The sequence below is a fragment of the Orcinus orca genome, chromosome 1 (assembly GCF_937001465.1).
Source record: "Orcinus orca chromosome 1, mOrcOrc1.1, whole genome shotgun sequence".
Classification (NCBI taxonomy): Eukaryota; Metazoa; Chordata; class Mammalia; order Artiodactyla; family Delphinidae; genus Orcinus; species Orcinus orca.
Genome location: NC_064559.1, coordinates 47,996,401 through 48,012,968, shown reverse-complemented (window position 1 = coordinate 48,012,968; position 16,568 = coordinate 47,996,401). Strand labels below are relative to the sequence as shown.

Sequence of the window (16,568 nt, the reverse complement as noted above, 5' to 3'; positions counted from 1 at the left end):
TTTGAGAACAAATGGAAACAAGGATTCAAGAGCTAATACATCCCTTCTCTTACATTTCTGTTCTTTTGTATTAGGGCTTATTTAGGAAATTTCTTTATTCTCTTTTTTTAGAACTGGGAAAGAGCACCAGAGTAGAAATCAACTTAAGGGAATAGTGACTGGAATTTTAAAAATCAAGTTGTTCAAGTGTATAATTGTTTTGATTGCTCAGAATTTTGCTCTGTATGTTGAATGTGTTAAATATAATTAATTACTTCTTAGCCACATAAAGCATATTACATTTGAGATGTAATCATGTTAAAAATGTCCTTTTCCAATGCAGTATTTTTTATTGTCTCACAGTGGTAAGTACCTAGTGCCCAGTGGGTACTCAACACCTTTCCATCCAATGAATTAACCTGACAAGTTAATTTTGGAATCATATTTAGAGATAGAGCTTTTTTTAATGGATACATTAATTATCTCCCTACCCTCATTAGCTAATAGTTAACTCTATATAAACCTTTAGGGAAATTTGTGTGTGTGTGTGTGTGTGTGAAGAAAGCAGTCCTTAATAATCTTTTAATTAGAAAATAAACATTCTTCTACTTTCTTGCAAATTCCAAATTTTTATGTTGATCATGGCACTTAACTCATTTTAAGTAGTATTATTTTTCCTATTTTAATTTTTCAAATGAGTGCTTATCCCTGAAATAAAGGATCCATATGGTTTTAAGACATTTTATTTATTGTGCAAGTAACCTGGTTTGGTTACTAAAGTAATGCAGAATCTGAATTTTCTCAAGGTTAATGCTGCAATGGTAATATGTACCTCTTTCTGATTTTCTGTGATGATGCAAAGAGTGAAGGATCTTTTTAGTTAGAAAGGATTTTTTTTTTTTTTTTTTTTGCGGTACGCGGGCCTCTCACTGTTGTGGCCTCTCCCATTGCGGAGCACAGGCTCCGGATGCGCAGGCTCAGCGGCCATGGCTCACGGGTCTAGCCGCTCCGCGGAATGTGGGATCTTCCCGGACTGGGGCATGAACCCGTGTCCCCTGAATCGGCAGGCGGACTCTCAACCACTGCGCCACCAGGAAAGCCCTAGAAAGGATTTTAATGAAACTATCCTGTAATAGATCTCTTTTTTCAGATATTTTAAACCAAGTACTTTACCTACTATGTGCTCTTTTCCCCAAATTTGTCAATATTTATTAATTAACAAACCAAAACATTGAATCCTGTGCACTATTGTTTTTATTATTTGAAGTGGAAGTGAACTCAATCAAACATGTCAAAAGTATTATAAATATAAAATAAACAATTTTCAGTTCTGGTAATGATAATTTAATACCACTGTTCTCTAGCAACATAATTATTACAATATAAAAATGCATGTTATCCATAGACTATGCTATGGTTTAATGCTTGTACTTAATATCCAAATGAACTGGTTCAGTGTTGAAACACTAACCTTCAAATCTTTGGGTTTTTCTTTGTGATTAATTTTAGATTTACATAACTTCATGATTACACACTGAGGTAGAGCAGATAGGGTGAACTATTTTATGATAGGACCTTTATTCTTCAAAGATTAAAAAAAAATTTTAAATCTGTACTTTTATCTCAGGAGAAAAGTTTAGAGCTCAATCAAAGAATAAACCTTGTTTTTTAAACATCCTTGTGAATGGGAATCTTTCTATTTAAAAAGTTTTTTACCTGTTTATGATAATATAAAGGAAAGCTAAAATTTTAAAATTTACTTATTCTATATTCTTTCCCATTCCTGGGATCTCTTATTAATGCTAACTGTTGTTTTAAAACTACATGTATTGTCACAATATAAATCATAGTATTTGAAGTAATGTTAATTTACATCTTTTCCAATATTTATATTACATTTATTTATTTTTCTTATCTTGTTGCATTAGCTAGATGCTCAAAAACAGTGTTGAAAAATTGGATAGTAGGCTTCTCTTCTTTGTTTCTATTTTAATGGAAATGTCTTTGTTATTTTACCAGTTTTTATTTCCTATTTCTTTATGATTTTTAGGAATGCTGAAATTATCAAATGCTTTTTTGGGGAATCTAATGCTAAAATCTTATAGATTTGGATCTTTTAATTTGTGAATGTGATGAATTATATTTTTTCTGCATTAAATCATTCCTACATTTCTTGAATAAACTCTATTTGACTATTTTAATTACTTCTTAGATTTGGTTAGTTTATATTTTGTTTACACGATTTCAGAATCTATATGTATAAGATTGGTCCACAGTTTCATTTCTTTGTGCTATCTTTATCCAGTTTTGATATTAGGATTAGTCTAGCTTTGTAAGATGAATTGAGAAGATTTCATCATTTTTTCTATGCTCTGGAATAGTTTGAATAATAGAAAATTACCATGCTGTTTTTTCTTTGAAAGTTGTAGAATGTGCTTACAAAATTATCTGGGCTTGCTCAGATTTTTAGAGGTAGATCTTTGATCATCTTTATATTCTGTGGTTATTGACTTGTTTGGTTTTTTTTCTCCTTTTGAGTCAATTTTAGAATTTATATTTTTCTTAGTAAATCATGCATTTCATCTAGATTGCCAATTTATTGGCAAGAAGTTCCACAAAATATTTCGTACAATTATTTTAATATCTTCCATGACCACAGACATATTGCTTTTCTCATTGCTACTATTAACTATTTAAGCAAAATATTAAAATCAACGCATTTTTCTTCTGCCCCCCAAGTTCTAGTAACATATCTTTACTTCCTATAGAAAGTAGCTATCTCAGACTTATAGGGTTGATAAAATTTGAAAGATCCTACATTTTCTATCCCTTTCTACTGTCTATTGTTATTCTGTTAATATTTTATGAATAATAACAACCACTTAATGAGTGTTTACTATGTTCTAGACACTTGGTAAATAAGCTCTTTACTTATTTTATTTAATCTAGGGCCTAGGAATTAGTGTTCCCATATTACGGATGAGGAAACTAAGGCTCAGGGAGGTTGTGTAACTCAGCCAATAATGCTCAACTAGCAAGTGGCAGATTCGTATGGGAATTATGTCTACTTTCAGTAAGTCTCTTAATTCCCAATTCTACTACTTACCTTTTGCTAAAAATAAGGGTATAGCTAAGTACTGAGAGTCTAAATAAACGCACACAATAGCTTGAAATAAACTATAAATTGTGAGCTTTAAAAAACTTATAATGATTTAAAAAAAATATATTTGGTTTTCAGATATTCCTGTGAGCCTTCCACACCTTATCTCAGTATTTTGAGACTAGACATAGAGCTTGTTACCTAATATTTAGTCCGCCACAAAAGATGACCTTTTTGTGTGTGTGTGTGTTTGTGTGTGTGTGTATGGAGAGATCAGTAGGTGTCAGTAATTCCACTTAATTTTTTAAAATTGTGGCAAAATACACATAATATACAATTTACTATCTTAACCATTTTAAAGTATACAGTTAAGTAGTATTAAGTACATTCCATTGTTGTACAACCATCACCACCATCCATCTCCAGGCCTCTTTTTGTCTTGCAATACTGAGACGCTGTATCCATTAAACAATAATTCTTCATTCCACCCTCGCCCCAGCCCCTGGCAACCACCATTTTACTTTCTGAGATGATAAATTTGATGACTCTAGGTACCCTATGTGAGTGGAATAATACAGCATTTGTCTTTTTGTGACTGGCTTATTTCACTTAGCTTGATGTCCTCAAGGTTCATCTACGTTGTAGCATGTCTCAGAATTTCCTTCCTTTTTAAGGCTGAATAATATTACATTGTATGAATATGCCACACTTTACCCATTCATCCACCAGTGGACAGTTGGGTTACTTCCACCTTTTGACTAATGTGAATATTGCTGCTTTGAATATGTGGGTACATATATTTTTCTGAGACCCAATTTTCAATTCTTTTGGGTTTATACCCAGAAGTGGAATTGCTGGATCATTTTTTTGTTTTTGTTTTTTCAGGAACCAGTTCTACTTAATTATTTAAATAGGGTAATAAAGCAATGTTCCCAAGCCTAAGGCCTCTGATTTGGTATATCCCTGAGAGTCAAGGACATCCAAGGTAAGGCAATCTCAGGACTTATGTTTGTTTTGAGGTCCTGGGTAACAAGGAATGGGTATGGGGAAAGTACCAAAACTCTGGGGTCTAGAACCTACTTAAGTTCTCCACCCCAGCCCACTCAGCCTACCTAGCTGCCAGAGTCTAGAGGATGCCCATTGGTACACTAGTTTGAGCAGGATCACAGAAAAGCCACAGGACTGGTACTAAATAGATATTGATTTTTCCCGCCTTTATAGTGAGTCCACATTATTATTATCTTGAGAGGCATTAAAGCATTGTGATTAAGAACATGGGTTCTGGAGCTAGACCTCCTAGGTTTGACTCTCAGATCAGCCTTTACTATTTGAGCAATTACTTAAGCTTTCCTTATTTGTAAAATAGGTACTATAATAATAACTACTTCATAGAATTATTGGGAGGATTAAATGAGTTAATAATTTAAGTACTTAGAAAAATGCCTGACCTATAGCTCTCACTAAATGTTAAGTAGTAATAATATTATTTTTAATTAGTATAGGTTACCATTTGGCTTTCCTTAAAACCCTTGGAAACAAGATAAATAACATTCCATTGTGGGAGTTAAACTTTTTGGATTGCATGCACTATGAATCAAGAAAAGATATCTAATATCATTTTAAAGAGATAAGATTTGCTCCCAGGATTAGATTGTAGCTTGATGAAATATTAACATCTATAGAAAATCAATACTAGTCATGATAGGAAATGTTTATAGAGGTTTATGTTTTTTCTCACAGCCTTGGCCCACCTAAACACTGTCCAGGGGGCAGGTGCCCTTGTGCGTATCTCATCGTTTCATTCCAAGTGGCAGATGTCTGTCCCTGGTAAACAGAGTCTGACAGCACTAAACATTAGAATCACATTATGAACTCCTCTAATCCACAGAGCAACCCTCTTATTATAGTTTGGCTTTTCATGTAGCTTATCTACATGGAGAGACTGTATAGGCTGGACAACTTGAACATCTGGTTTCATATCCAGTTGTAAGTCTCACTGGAAATCAATTAGCTTTCTGCTTTTATATGTAAATCTTGGGAGTTTTGTTAATCTGGTCTGCCTGTGATTTATAAATCCATTTTCTCTATAATGACTAAGTATGTGGTGGAGCCTACAACGGTGAGACCCAAACCCTGCACCGTGTTTGAGTCACCAAGGAAATGTTCCCCTCCCCCAGACTCTCATCAGTTTCTTGGGACCTACTCTCCTGCCTTTTTTATATCAGCACACCACTAGCTCCTTTAATTTATTGGCTTGTATTTTCCTTATTGGAATTACCATATATGTGGTGGCAGTTATAATTCTTTGCTATCACCATTGCCAGTTTGCTGAGGAAAGGTGGAGCATTCCAATTTCTACTCTTCCCTAAATCCCTGGGCCAGCTTGACACAAACAAGAATCCGTTGCATGGTGAGCAGAAAGACCTGATCCTTGCGACGTAAGAGGTCACTCCATGGAACTACTGCTTTGATATGTGCCATCTTAGAGCAAAAGAGCTCAAGGGAACCTTAAAGATGAGCTAGCTCATATCTCTTGTTTTACAGATGAGGAAATAGAGACTACTTGCCTAGGGTCATATATCTTTATGCTCTTTTAACAGTCTCTTGTCTAAAGTTTGACTTTATTGGCCTGGACTCATGATCTATCAGTAATATTCTTCTTCCTAGCCCCAGTCTTATCTAACCAGTACAAAAATTTAACTGTCAAAAGCACTTTTCTTTCCTATTGTTTTGGCAACATTTCTCCCATTGTTATACACCGCTGAAATCCAGGCTTACATTTGAAATACATTTGAAATACAAATTCGTCATAGATTTCACAGTATGTTTCTATCTGGATCCTTTGAATCTTGAATGATACTGTGGTCTTTTTGACCACTTTGGAGACACATCTCATATTATCTAATTGGATGTACTTTTTTTTTTTTTTTTTTTTTTTTTGAGGAGCCCACAAGGCAAGAAGTTTCAGAGCTGGCTCCCCAGGCCCCTCCAACTTGCTGACGCTATTAGCTGAGTCACCCACCTGGATCTGTCTACTTTTACGATGATCAGAGATCCTGATTTTGTCATCTTAGGGTCTTTTATTAAAAAAACTCTACATCCCAAGTTGTAGACACATGATTTCATGATCCAATAATAAACTTCAACAGTACCTCTTTAAATAATAATTACTGTATACCCACAATATAATTATATTCTAATAAATCTATAAAAAATTTCAGGTTAACAATAGAAATTCCTTTTAAAATTTTATTCGTGTTTATTTTAATCACAATAGAAATTTCTATCGTAAACTTTTTTTTTTTTTTTTTTTTGCGGTACGCGGGCCTCTCACTGTTGTGGCCTCTCCGATTGCGGAGCACAGGCTCCAGATGCGCAGGCCCAGCGGCCATGGCTCACGGGCCCAGCCGCTCCGCGGCATGTGGGATCTTCCCGGACCGGGGCACAAACCCGTGTCCCCTGCATCAGCATGCGGACTCTCAACCACTGCACCACCAGGGAAGCGCAACATTTTTCTTTTCTCCCCTGCCCCCACTTCTTCCTCTCCCTCCTCCGCCTCCTGCTCCTTCTGCATGGAGTATTATGCGCTTTTTTTCTTCTAATGGCAAAACTATCTTATTAGCTTAGCATTCATTTTTACACATATTAAGAAAATATTTAGTAGCAAGTTACAGATGAATACACATTTTTCTTGTAATGCATTTTTACATATTTCTAAGAGGGGAGTGAGGCAGCAAACAGTTAAACGTAAACAAGGTGCTTTAATGTACATGCTCAAAGGGTTAGTCAAGGAGCACTTCTTAGAAGTGTGTTTTGAACAAGATGTTAAGAGACAGTATAGATGTGCACTGGTAACAAAGAAAGGGGTCAGAATAAAAGGGAAGTAAAACAAATTATGCATTGGGAAGCTATATCAGAAAAGGGGGGAATGGATCCTAACAAAAAAAGATGTTCATCGCAGTATGATTAAGCAGGCACTTGGCTGGAATGGAAGAGGAATGTTGGGGAGTGGCGATTGGTAAAGTTATTGAGATGTAGATTCACAGTCTTGCTACCCACGTTTTGCCTGGCTACTGTGCCAGACCCTAAGGGAAAACCAAAGAGGAGAGAGAGACAGTGCTTGATCTACAGGAACCTACACTCCTGCTGATAAGACAGAGCAACAGGAAGGTAGAGGAGGAACCTTAAAAGCCAGTAAAAGTGGCTTGGATTTTATGTGGTGTGTGATGGAAGGCATTTTGGAGACTTTCATGTATTATCCTGCCTCTATTATCTGCTCAAGAGGGAAATATCAAACTGAGCAGGTGGCTGGTTTCAAAAATCAATTTTGGCAGCTATATCTAATCAATTAGCAAAAAGAGCTTTTCTCCACACAAACTATTTTGAACCATTTTAGGAAAAAAAAAAAAAGAGCTGCCTAAAATCTGTCCACGGTTAACAATTAATGGAAAATCACTGATTTGCCTTTGCAGGCAGCACTTAATGTCAGTAACTCAGGCTGTTTTCCAATTTTGCAGTAAATTTTTATACCAAAACCAATTTAGGAAGCTATTTAGTCCATGGGCTTCTTTGGTCGAAAGGTGATGTGGGTAGTGTAGAGTAATGACATTTTCTTATCCACATCAGAATATTAGCAAGTTACTAATGGCTCCATTTTGATACAGTCACTTTTAAAATACAGGAGAGAGATCAAGTTGCTTATGGAAACATTGTGGATTATGTTAAAAACAGTGTTGCTTTATAATAGTTGAGATAATAAATAATTCAGGTTTTGCTTTTAGTGTATCAGTTTATCTCCATCTTGGATCAGACCTAAGAGAGAAAGTTCCCAGATTTCTGTTGCCTATCTAATCAAGTCCTCTGGTAGTAGTTTGGTCTCTTGTTGTAGGAATGCCAATTTTAATTTTTCCCTTTCTTCTTCTTCTTTTTATCTGCCTCTTTGCTACTAGCAAACTGTTCGGTGATTTCTACTCTCTCCACTGGCATTACAACGGGAGGCATTCTGAGATCATTGTTTTCCTGGAATGATATTTGAGGCATATTTAAGTGCTTTACGATATTCCTGGGTTTATGTAGGTTTTGTCCTACATGGATTGGTGGTAGGTTTATGAAAGGCACCAGTACAAAAATGACAGGAACCCTGGGGTCTAGGGTCAGATTGGGTTGCAGTTGTCCACTTGTCACTTGAAAAGACTGTCTGGGAAAGACATTGTTTAAGTGGTAGCCCTCTAAAGCTGCCTGAGCTCTTATGTTCTGATTCTCTTTTGCCTGGGGAAGAATATCGGTGAAATAGGGTTTCACCCCTGTTATGGCATTGATTTCATATGCATTGTGCCTGTCTGCCAGTGCTCTCCCGGTTAAAATGGGCTGGAAAACAGTCGCTCCAGACATACCACTCACAAAGTTGTTGAGGAGAGAATGCCAAATCCCACCACTTATTGGGCTCAAAGTGACCTGCGGCCATAAACTGGCCAGGCTCCGGAGAGCTTCACGGTTCCACGCTGAGGTAGGAAATTCAGCCTCAGTATGATAGAGCTGAGAAAAGTAAATACTAAGAGTGACGTCTGGATACATTACCAGGAAATTGTACATTTTGCTGATGCAGCAATGGTTAGCTTCATTGCAAGGGGAGTTGCTGGAATACAGAATGATATGCCTGATGCCATCGTTATTGTGTATGGCGGAGTCAAAGTAACCATTCATCTCAAATAACATTGATTCCGGATGGGTATCATTCCCAGTGCAACTGCTAGCATGGCCCTTTTGCACCAGGCTTCCAGAAGAAGTTTTTAGTTCATAGAATGTGAGGTGTTTTGTTTGAGGATATGTTGGTCCATAAGGGAATCCAAAAATCTGACAAAATTCTGTGTAGGGAACTCTTGCTTCTTCACCTGTCCGAATATGGTAAGGACAATTAGAGCAATCGAGAGAGAATCTCAGCCAGTAATAAGGTTTTACTATTGTTCCACGATTGGCTAGGTATTCCTCATATAAGGGCTCCATTACTCGTTTTATTGTCTTCTAGCTGCAACCCTAAACAAGGAAGAGAAATTATATATAAAACCAATGCAGGGAAAATGAAAGACAATGCATGAATCTATTGAGCCATACTTTTCTTTAAAGGAATTAGCCTAGCAACTATGGTAGCATCTTTTTTTTTTTTTTTTTTTGCGGTACGTGGGCCTCTCACTGTTGTGGCCTCTCCTGTTGTGGAGCACAGGCTCCAGATGTGCAGGCCCAGCGGCCATGGCTCACGGGCCCAGCCGCTCCGCGGACATGCGGGATCCTCCCGGACCGGGGCACGAACCCGTGTCCCCTGCATCGGCAGGCGGACTCTCAACCACTGAGCCACCAGGGAAGCCCTATGGTAGCATCTTTGATTCTAAAAGATAGTGATTTATAGCCATAGATTAGAAAGTTCTGGATTCTAATCCTGAGGATTAGACAGAGCCTGGGTAGGAGACAAAAAAGAAAGGCACAATACACTTTTACCTATTCCATAGATTCTGAGGCAGTAGAGCAAATGAGTTAACAGTGCAAGTTCTAGAAACAGACTGTCTTGTTTCAAATCTAGGCTCTGCTGCTTACCAGCTTTGTGACTTTTGGCAAGTTATAGAATGTCTGGGAGCCACAGCTTCCTTCTCTGTAAAATGAGGATAAGAATAGAACCTATCTCACAAGATTATGTCGAGGATTGAATGATGGAATAAATATAAAATGCTTTATTATGTGCCTGACACATATTAAGGACTCAATACATATTAGCTCTCAGTAGTAACAGTATAAATCCCCCAGGTTATCATGATTCCAGTTTATGACAGTACAGAGAAATAAACAGGGGTTTTGCATTTTGTTCATAATATTCTTCCTTTGATTCTTTTCTGAATATGAAAGTATCTAATATATTGTGCGGAGGTTTTGAGTGTGCTTGCATTTAAAATCAGCTATTTCTTCAAATCACTGGCAATAAGTTGGAGGTGGTTTTCTTTTGGGGAATAGAATCTTAGGGTCTATTTTGCTTAATGGTAAAGACTTCTTGGAGAAGTGCCACTTGAGTATTCTTTGGGTTGTGGACCCTCATTCGTTGACATTTGAGAGTTTTATTTCCAGTGGGTGGGTCTTATTAGAGCATTTTGGAAACTTTACTATTCTGGAAAGCAAAGATGATTCTTCAGGATATTCCAAATAAATAGCTTCTTGGACATTAAGCCCCCAAAGTTAAGATTTTAAGTAATGATTTTTCCTTTACAAAAATATCCCTTCAGTATCATTGTTCCTAAGCAGCAGCCAGGGGCATTATAATATAGTTTTAGAAACATTTTAAAGTAACTTTTTATTTTACAAGTAATACGTGTTTCTTTTGTAGAATATTTTTAAAAACGCTGGTACATAAAAAAAACCCTCATACCACTTTGTATCAGTTTACATTCCCATCACTGTTAACAGGTCTATTCCCCCCCGTCTTTTTGCTGTGTATGTTTGCAATGCACAACATAATTAAACCATGTTTTATACTTTGTTTTTTCACTTTGTATTATGTCATGAGGGTTTTCTTCAAAAAACACAATGTTCATGGCTATTTTATCACAAAACTATAACAGGTTCTTTCCTCTTATCATTATTATAAATAATACTTTGATGAACATTTCTGTAAATAAATCGTTCCTGTCTCCAATTCTTTAATGTAGAGTACTAAAAGTTGTATTATTAGACCAAGCTGTGTCAGATTGCTTCCTAGGATGATGTACCAATTTTGTCACTGTCTCCCAGTGTTGTTTATTATGCCCTTTGTCAATTTGAGAAGTGAGCTTCAGTATCTCTTTATGGTTATACTTTGTACCTTTTCAATTCCTGGTGAAAAGGTACAAAGTATACCTTTTTACACGCTTATTGGTCTGTAGTATTTATTCTTCTGTGAAAGATATATGATCCCTTACCATTTTTTTGGTTTGTTTGAGGTTTTTCTGATTGATTTGCAATAACTCCTTATGTATCAAGAACATTAGCTGTCATATTTGTTGCAAATATCTTACCTGGTTTATAGAGCCTTGTAATTATGCTGATGGTATTTTTTTTGTTTGCCTTTTGCGGTACGTGGGCCTCTCACTGTTGTGGCCTCTCCCGTTGCGGAGCACAGGCTCCGGACGCGCAGGCTCAGCGGCCATGGCTCACGGGCCCAGCCGCTCCGCGGCATGTGGGATCTTCCCGGACCGGGGCACGAACCCGCGTCCCCTGCATCGGCAGGCGGACTCTCAACCACTGCGCCACCAGGGAAGCCCAATTATGCTGATGGTATTTTTAAGTGAGCCAAATTTTACATTTTATGTGGTCTAATTACCATTATGATTTATTTTTTACTACTGTGTTTAGAAAAGACTTCCCATCAAAGAGTTTAAGTATTCCCCGTTATTTTCTTCTAGTGTGTATTGTTTGTACATTAAACTCTTGCTCCAGGCAGCAAAATGAATAAAGCAGAAAATTTTAAAGGGATAAACTGACCATTGCAACAAAATTAATTTCTCAGTTTTCGAAATCTAATTTATCGCTTCAAAAGTATTTATTACAGCCTCTCATATGGAAGCTCTTTGATCAACTTCTGTCTTCCTCAACCCAGATCACCTCAGTATTTGTATTTGATACAGCCTGATCTCCAGGCTGAAACCTGCAGCGTTCCTTTGCTAATCCTGTCCTGGGAAGAAAATATTTTAGGAGCTTCAGTCCAGCTGTTGATGGGATATAACTTTACCCATGTCACCATTATCCTAATGGCTGATATCTCTTCAGTAACTCTGGACACCGCATACCCATCAAATTCCATATTTCATGTAATCTCTGACATGTCAACTTAGTCCATAGAATTGGGTGTTTACCGCAGTTGGCTCCTTAGTGCTGTATTTTCCTTCCCTGAGGCTTCTTACACCTTGCATAGATTTTCCATGGGATCCTGGACTCTTTTCCTTCTTAACCCTTGGCAGTGGGCTGATCACCTAGAACCCGACAGCATCTCCTGCTTGATACTGAGTGTTGTTTTCTCCTTGGATCTGCTCCTCTCTCAGCCTTACTCCTGAAACTGGATCTCTCTGAATATCAAAACTTGCTGAAACCAAGACCAAAGTCTCACTTTCTTTTGAATATTGTGCCCTGAATGTGATCTGCCATTGGGCGGCATACCTGATATCCAGGTTATAACTTAAATTACAATGTCAACTCACCCATAGGAAATTTACAGATTGATTTGGTTAAAATGTTATGGAAGCAGTACCAAGAGGCCCTTTTCTGCCTTTACTTTTTTTTTGGAGTGGGGTGTGCAGAGATAACTGTATGTAATAGTCCCAGAATTATCCTTCTGGGAAGGAGAAGTCTTTGTGTTTTCAAGATAAAGGCAGTATGGAAAGTCCTGATTGCTTTTCTAAGCACGCCTTCCTTTGCCTCCCTCTCCTATAGCTATTTTGGCCATGAATGATGCATCATTACTGTCTTAAAGGAGATCTTGAGGACTAGTGGCTTTTATATGTAATGATGGGAGTTCTGGAGTTTCCTTCTTGTTGATGGCTTTTTAGGGTCAACCAACGGCGGTTCCGTATTGGCAGGTCTTCACTTTTTCAGAAGATTTTAAACACCCTCATCTGAAGGGGAAGCAGGAAAGAATTCCTGCCTCCTTTGAACACTTACAGAATTTGTAGTTTATATCATCAATTTGCCATTTACGACAGACTGTCTTGTCTTGTTAACTTTTGGTATCTGACCTTCCGTTCTCTCCTAATCAGGCTGAGACATGTCCTGTTTAGCCCAGGGACTACCTCAGGAACCTTGATTGGTTCACAGGCTGGGTTGGCTAAGACTTGTTTCCCCACCGTCCTGTGTCCCTACCACCTAGTCCTTTTCCTTCTGCTTTGTCTGTGCTTGGGAAATGCATGTTGCCCTCAGTCAAGCAGATCTACTGGCAGTAGGAAGTAGAGAGTTGCAGAACCCAGCTCCTGGCATCTACTCCCTGTGAGTGGCCCCCTGGGCTACGGCTGTGAGAGGACAGCCTTCCTTAGTTTAACACAAATGATCCATACATGAGGACAATCTGCTTTCTTTTCACTCAACTAGGATTAGTGAGTACTGGTAAAGCACGGTTTGCACTGGAGTAATTGGAAAATGGAGTTTGCCGTTCCCAATCTGTGCGCAATCTGTTAGCAACTAAAAACAAATGTTAGCAGTTATAATTACCATCATTTTGTCTCCAGGCTTGGATCACGTTCCAGGTGTCCTAGGAGTTGGTCCATTCCCTTTTTTTCCCCGTTTAAGTCCCATACCCTGTTTCAAGTAGATTCAGCGGGCAATTGTGTTGTAAAATTCACCTCCTGTATCGGTTCAGGACTCTTGCAGTTTGCGTCTGTCAGTTCCTTTGAACTTGGCCGTCCTGAGTTAGAAAGACCTAGCTGAGGTGTGGCTGCCTCTAAGAACGCTGTTGAATTGGTGCCATGGTAACGTTTGCAAAGTAGCTACTGCTAGGATACGGCTCTGACACTTATTACTTTATTTGCATTTCAAACCACCTGTTCCAGAGATGAAAATATACATGAATGCATATTCCATTCTGGATAAAAGTGTAATATCTTACTGTTTAAGTGAACGTGTTGGGGTTTTTCTCCCTCTGGCTGCGAGAATCAAGTCCTGAGCTCAGCACCTTTGTTCTGATCTAGAGTAGGTGCCCAGCTTGGGGTGTGGACAAGATTTGTTGGTCCTGTTACCTGTGGAGGTGCCAGGGCCCCTCCTTTGGAGGCTCACCCTTCTGTGAGAGGGAGGCCCCTGCAAAAGGAGCAGAGACTAGACTTCCCCAAAGGGAGGCACTTTCTACTAGTAGCCCCACAGTCCCTGAAGCCAGGGCGGGGCGGCAGGGGGGGGGAGCTCTTTATTTTGTCCAAACCTGGGTTACTACGTGCTAGCAATTTCCCTCATCTTGCACATTCCCTGGGAGACTCTTGCTATTATGTGTGTGGTTCCCTCCAGTTTAAGACAAGCTTTGCCCCTGTATCAGCTGTGGCCCTTCCTCTGTGGCTGATGGAAGAGCCACTCACCCTTCTGCATGCTTTCCCCCTGCCCCCTTCGTCTCCACACCGTCTCCTAGGGCACTTGACGTGTTGATAATCATGATTCATTGTGCTCACCCTCATTCCCGCTCTCCTCTTCCTCAGCCCACTTGAAGGAGTGCGTGGTGATCACTAGTATGTGTTTCCATTAGTTACCACCCGAAGTTCTTAAGCATATATACTCCTCTAAAAACAATCCATCAGGGATGATGGAAGCACCTAGAAGGCTTCTTGCAGCAGCGTCACCACTCAGTTTTGTTTCTCAGAGTCAAACTTCCAGTCTCCACAATAGCAACAGCCCTTTCCCTTCTCCTCTCGGAGGCTCCTTCTAGCGTCAATATTTTAGGTTGATCTTTGTGCCTTTTACGGGTCTCAAGTGTATTCATTACCACCTCAGCTAATAGCTAATTTTCAGTGACATTTTCCTTCTTTGGTGCTTGCTCACTCTATTGCATCCCATTCCTTCCCCACCTCTGGCCACTGGTCATGCCTTTCTGTCCCTACTTCTTGCCTCCGTTTTCGCCTGCTAACTCAGTGAACTGGTAAATATAAAACCAAAAGTTGATCCTCAAATTTCACCTTTTATTTGACCTTAACAAATGATATTCCACTTAAAAATATTACCTTAATAATGAGCCTCTATCCACTAGTATATTTACCAATTGCATTTTAAGGTAATTTTAGAGATAGGCAATCCCAAGTAGCCAGCCAGTTTTTAAAACAGCTCTATTGAGATGTAACTGACAAATAAAATTGTATATATTTACCGTGTATAATTTGATCTTTTGATGTATTTGTATGTTGTGAAATGATCATAACAATAAAGCTAATTAACATTTTAATCCCCTCATATGTGTAAGAGATCATGCAGTATTTGTCTTTCTGTATTTGGTTCATTTCACTTAACAGAATGCCCTCCAGGTTCAGCCATGTTGTTGCAAATGGCAGGATGTCCTTTTGAAAGGCTGAATAATATTCCATTGTATGTATATACCACATTCTTTAACCATTCATCTGTCAAGGGACATTTAGGTTGTTTCCGTATCATCACTGTTGTGAATAATTCTGCAATGAGTAAGGGAGTGCAGATATCTCTTTGAGATCCTGATTCCAATTCTTTTGGATAAATACCCAGAAGTGGGATTGCTGGATGATATGGCAATTCTATTTTTAATTTTTTGAGGAACCACTATACTGTTTCCCATAATGGCTGTACCAAATTACATTCCCACCAGCAATGCGCAATGATTCTCTTTTCCCCATCTTCGCCAACACTTGTTATCTTTTGTCATTTTGATAATAGCCATCCTAACAGGTGCGAGGTGATATCTCGTTGTGGTTTTGATTTGCATCTCCATGATGATTAATAATGTTTGAGCACCTTTTCATATACCTGTTGGTCATTTGTATGTCTTGTGAGAAATGTCTGTTCAGGTCCTTTGCCCTTTTTTAAGTCAGATTGTTTTGTTTTTGCTGTTGAGTTGTATGAGTTCCTTATACATTTTGGACATTAACCCCGTATCGAGTATGTTGTTTGCAAATATTGCTTGCCATTCTGTAGGATGCCATTTTACCCTAAGTTTCTTTTGTTGTGCAGCAGCTTTTTAGTTTGATGCAGTCCCACTTGTCTATTTTTACTTTTGATGCCTGCACTTTTGGTGTCATATTCAAAAAAATCATCACCAAGATCAATGTCAAGAAGCTTTACCCCTATTTTTTCTTCTAGTAGTTTTACAGTTTAAGCTTTTACGTGTAAGTCTTTAATCCAATTTCATTCTTTTGCATGAGCCACCATTTTTTAAGCTACTTTTTTTTTTTTTTTTTACATCTGTTAGTTTTGAAAACTCTAAAGGAGACTGACTTTGCAAAGCTTCCTTTAGGTTGCACAGAATGACTTTTAAAGCTGAATTTAATCACAGAGAAACAAAGGACCTTGATCATGGGCTTCCTGCTCACAATTATTATTGCTGAGTTGACATTTACAGGAAGGGAGAAGGGTTGAAGAAACATCTAGATTCCCAAACAGACTTCTTTCTCCTGTCTTCCTTTGTTAACTTGCCATGTTTCATCTTTAGTCAGATGAGTTATGATATATATTATCTATATAAAAGTATATGAAATTATAATGAAGAAGCTTATAAAGGCCAAATTCTTCTACACTGATATGTTTCTAAAAGACCTTTACTTAGTTTAGTTGTAAACTAAAATTTGTTTCTAATCTATGTTCTGGCATCCCAATTTGAGATATATCCAAGATGGCTTGTGTGTTGCTAGTTGCTTTATATAAGGTGACTTTCACTTTGGGTGGAAAAAAGTAAAATAATTTCTATGTTATTGCTAAAATATTTCACTTTTATTTGAATGTACTGTGCACAATTAATTATATAATTCATTGCTTTCATTGCAGTTTG

General features: G+C 38.1%; 2 protein-coding genes across 3 annotated transcripts in view; one reads left to right on the top strand and one right to left on the bottom strand.

Moving 5' to 3' along the window:
* RGL1 (ral guanine nucleotide dissociation stimulator like 1) overlaps positions 1-16,568 on the top strand; it is a 278,601-nt gene that overhangs the window by 2,056 nt on the left and 259,977 nt on the right. The window lies entirely within an intron of this gene.
* Positions 6,381-14,654, bottom strand: APOBEC4 (apolipoprotein B mRNA editing enzyme catalytic polypeptide like 4). The gene is made up of 2 exons (XM_004275219.3): positions 13,295-14,654; positions 6,381-9,112 (listed from the first exon to the last, which is right to left on the bottom strand). The coding sequence occupies exon 2, from the start codon at positions 9,080-9,082 to the stop codon at positions 7,979-7,981; it is 1,104 nt and encodes a 367-aa protein (XP_004275267.1). The 5' UTR covers positions 9,083-9,112; positions 13,295-14,654; the 3' UTR covers positions 6,381-7,978.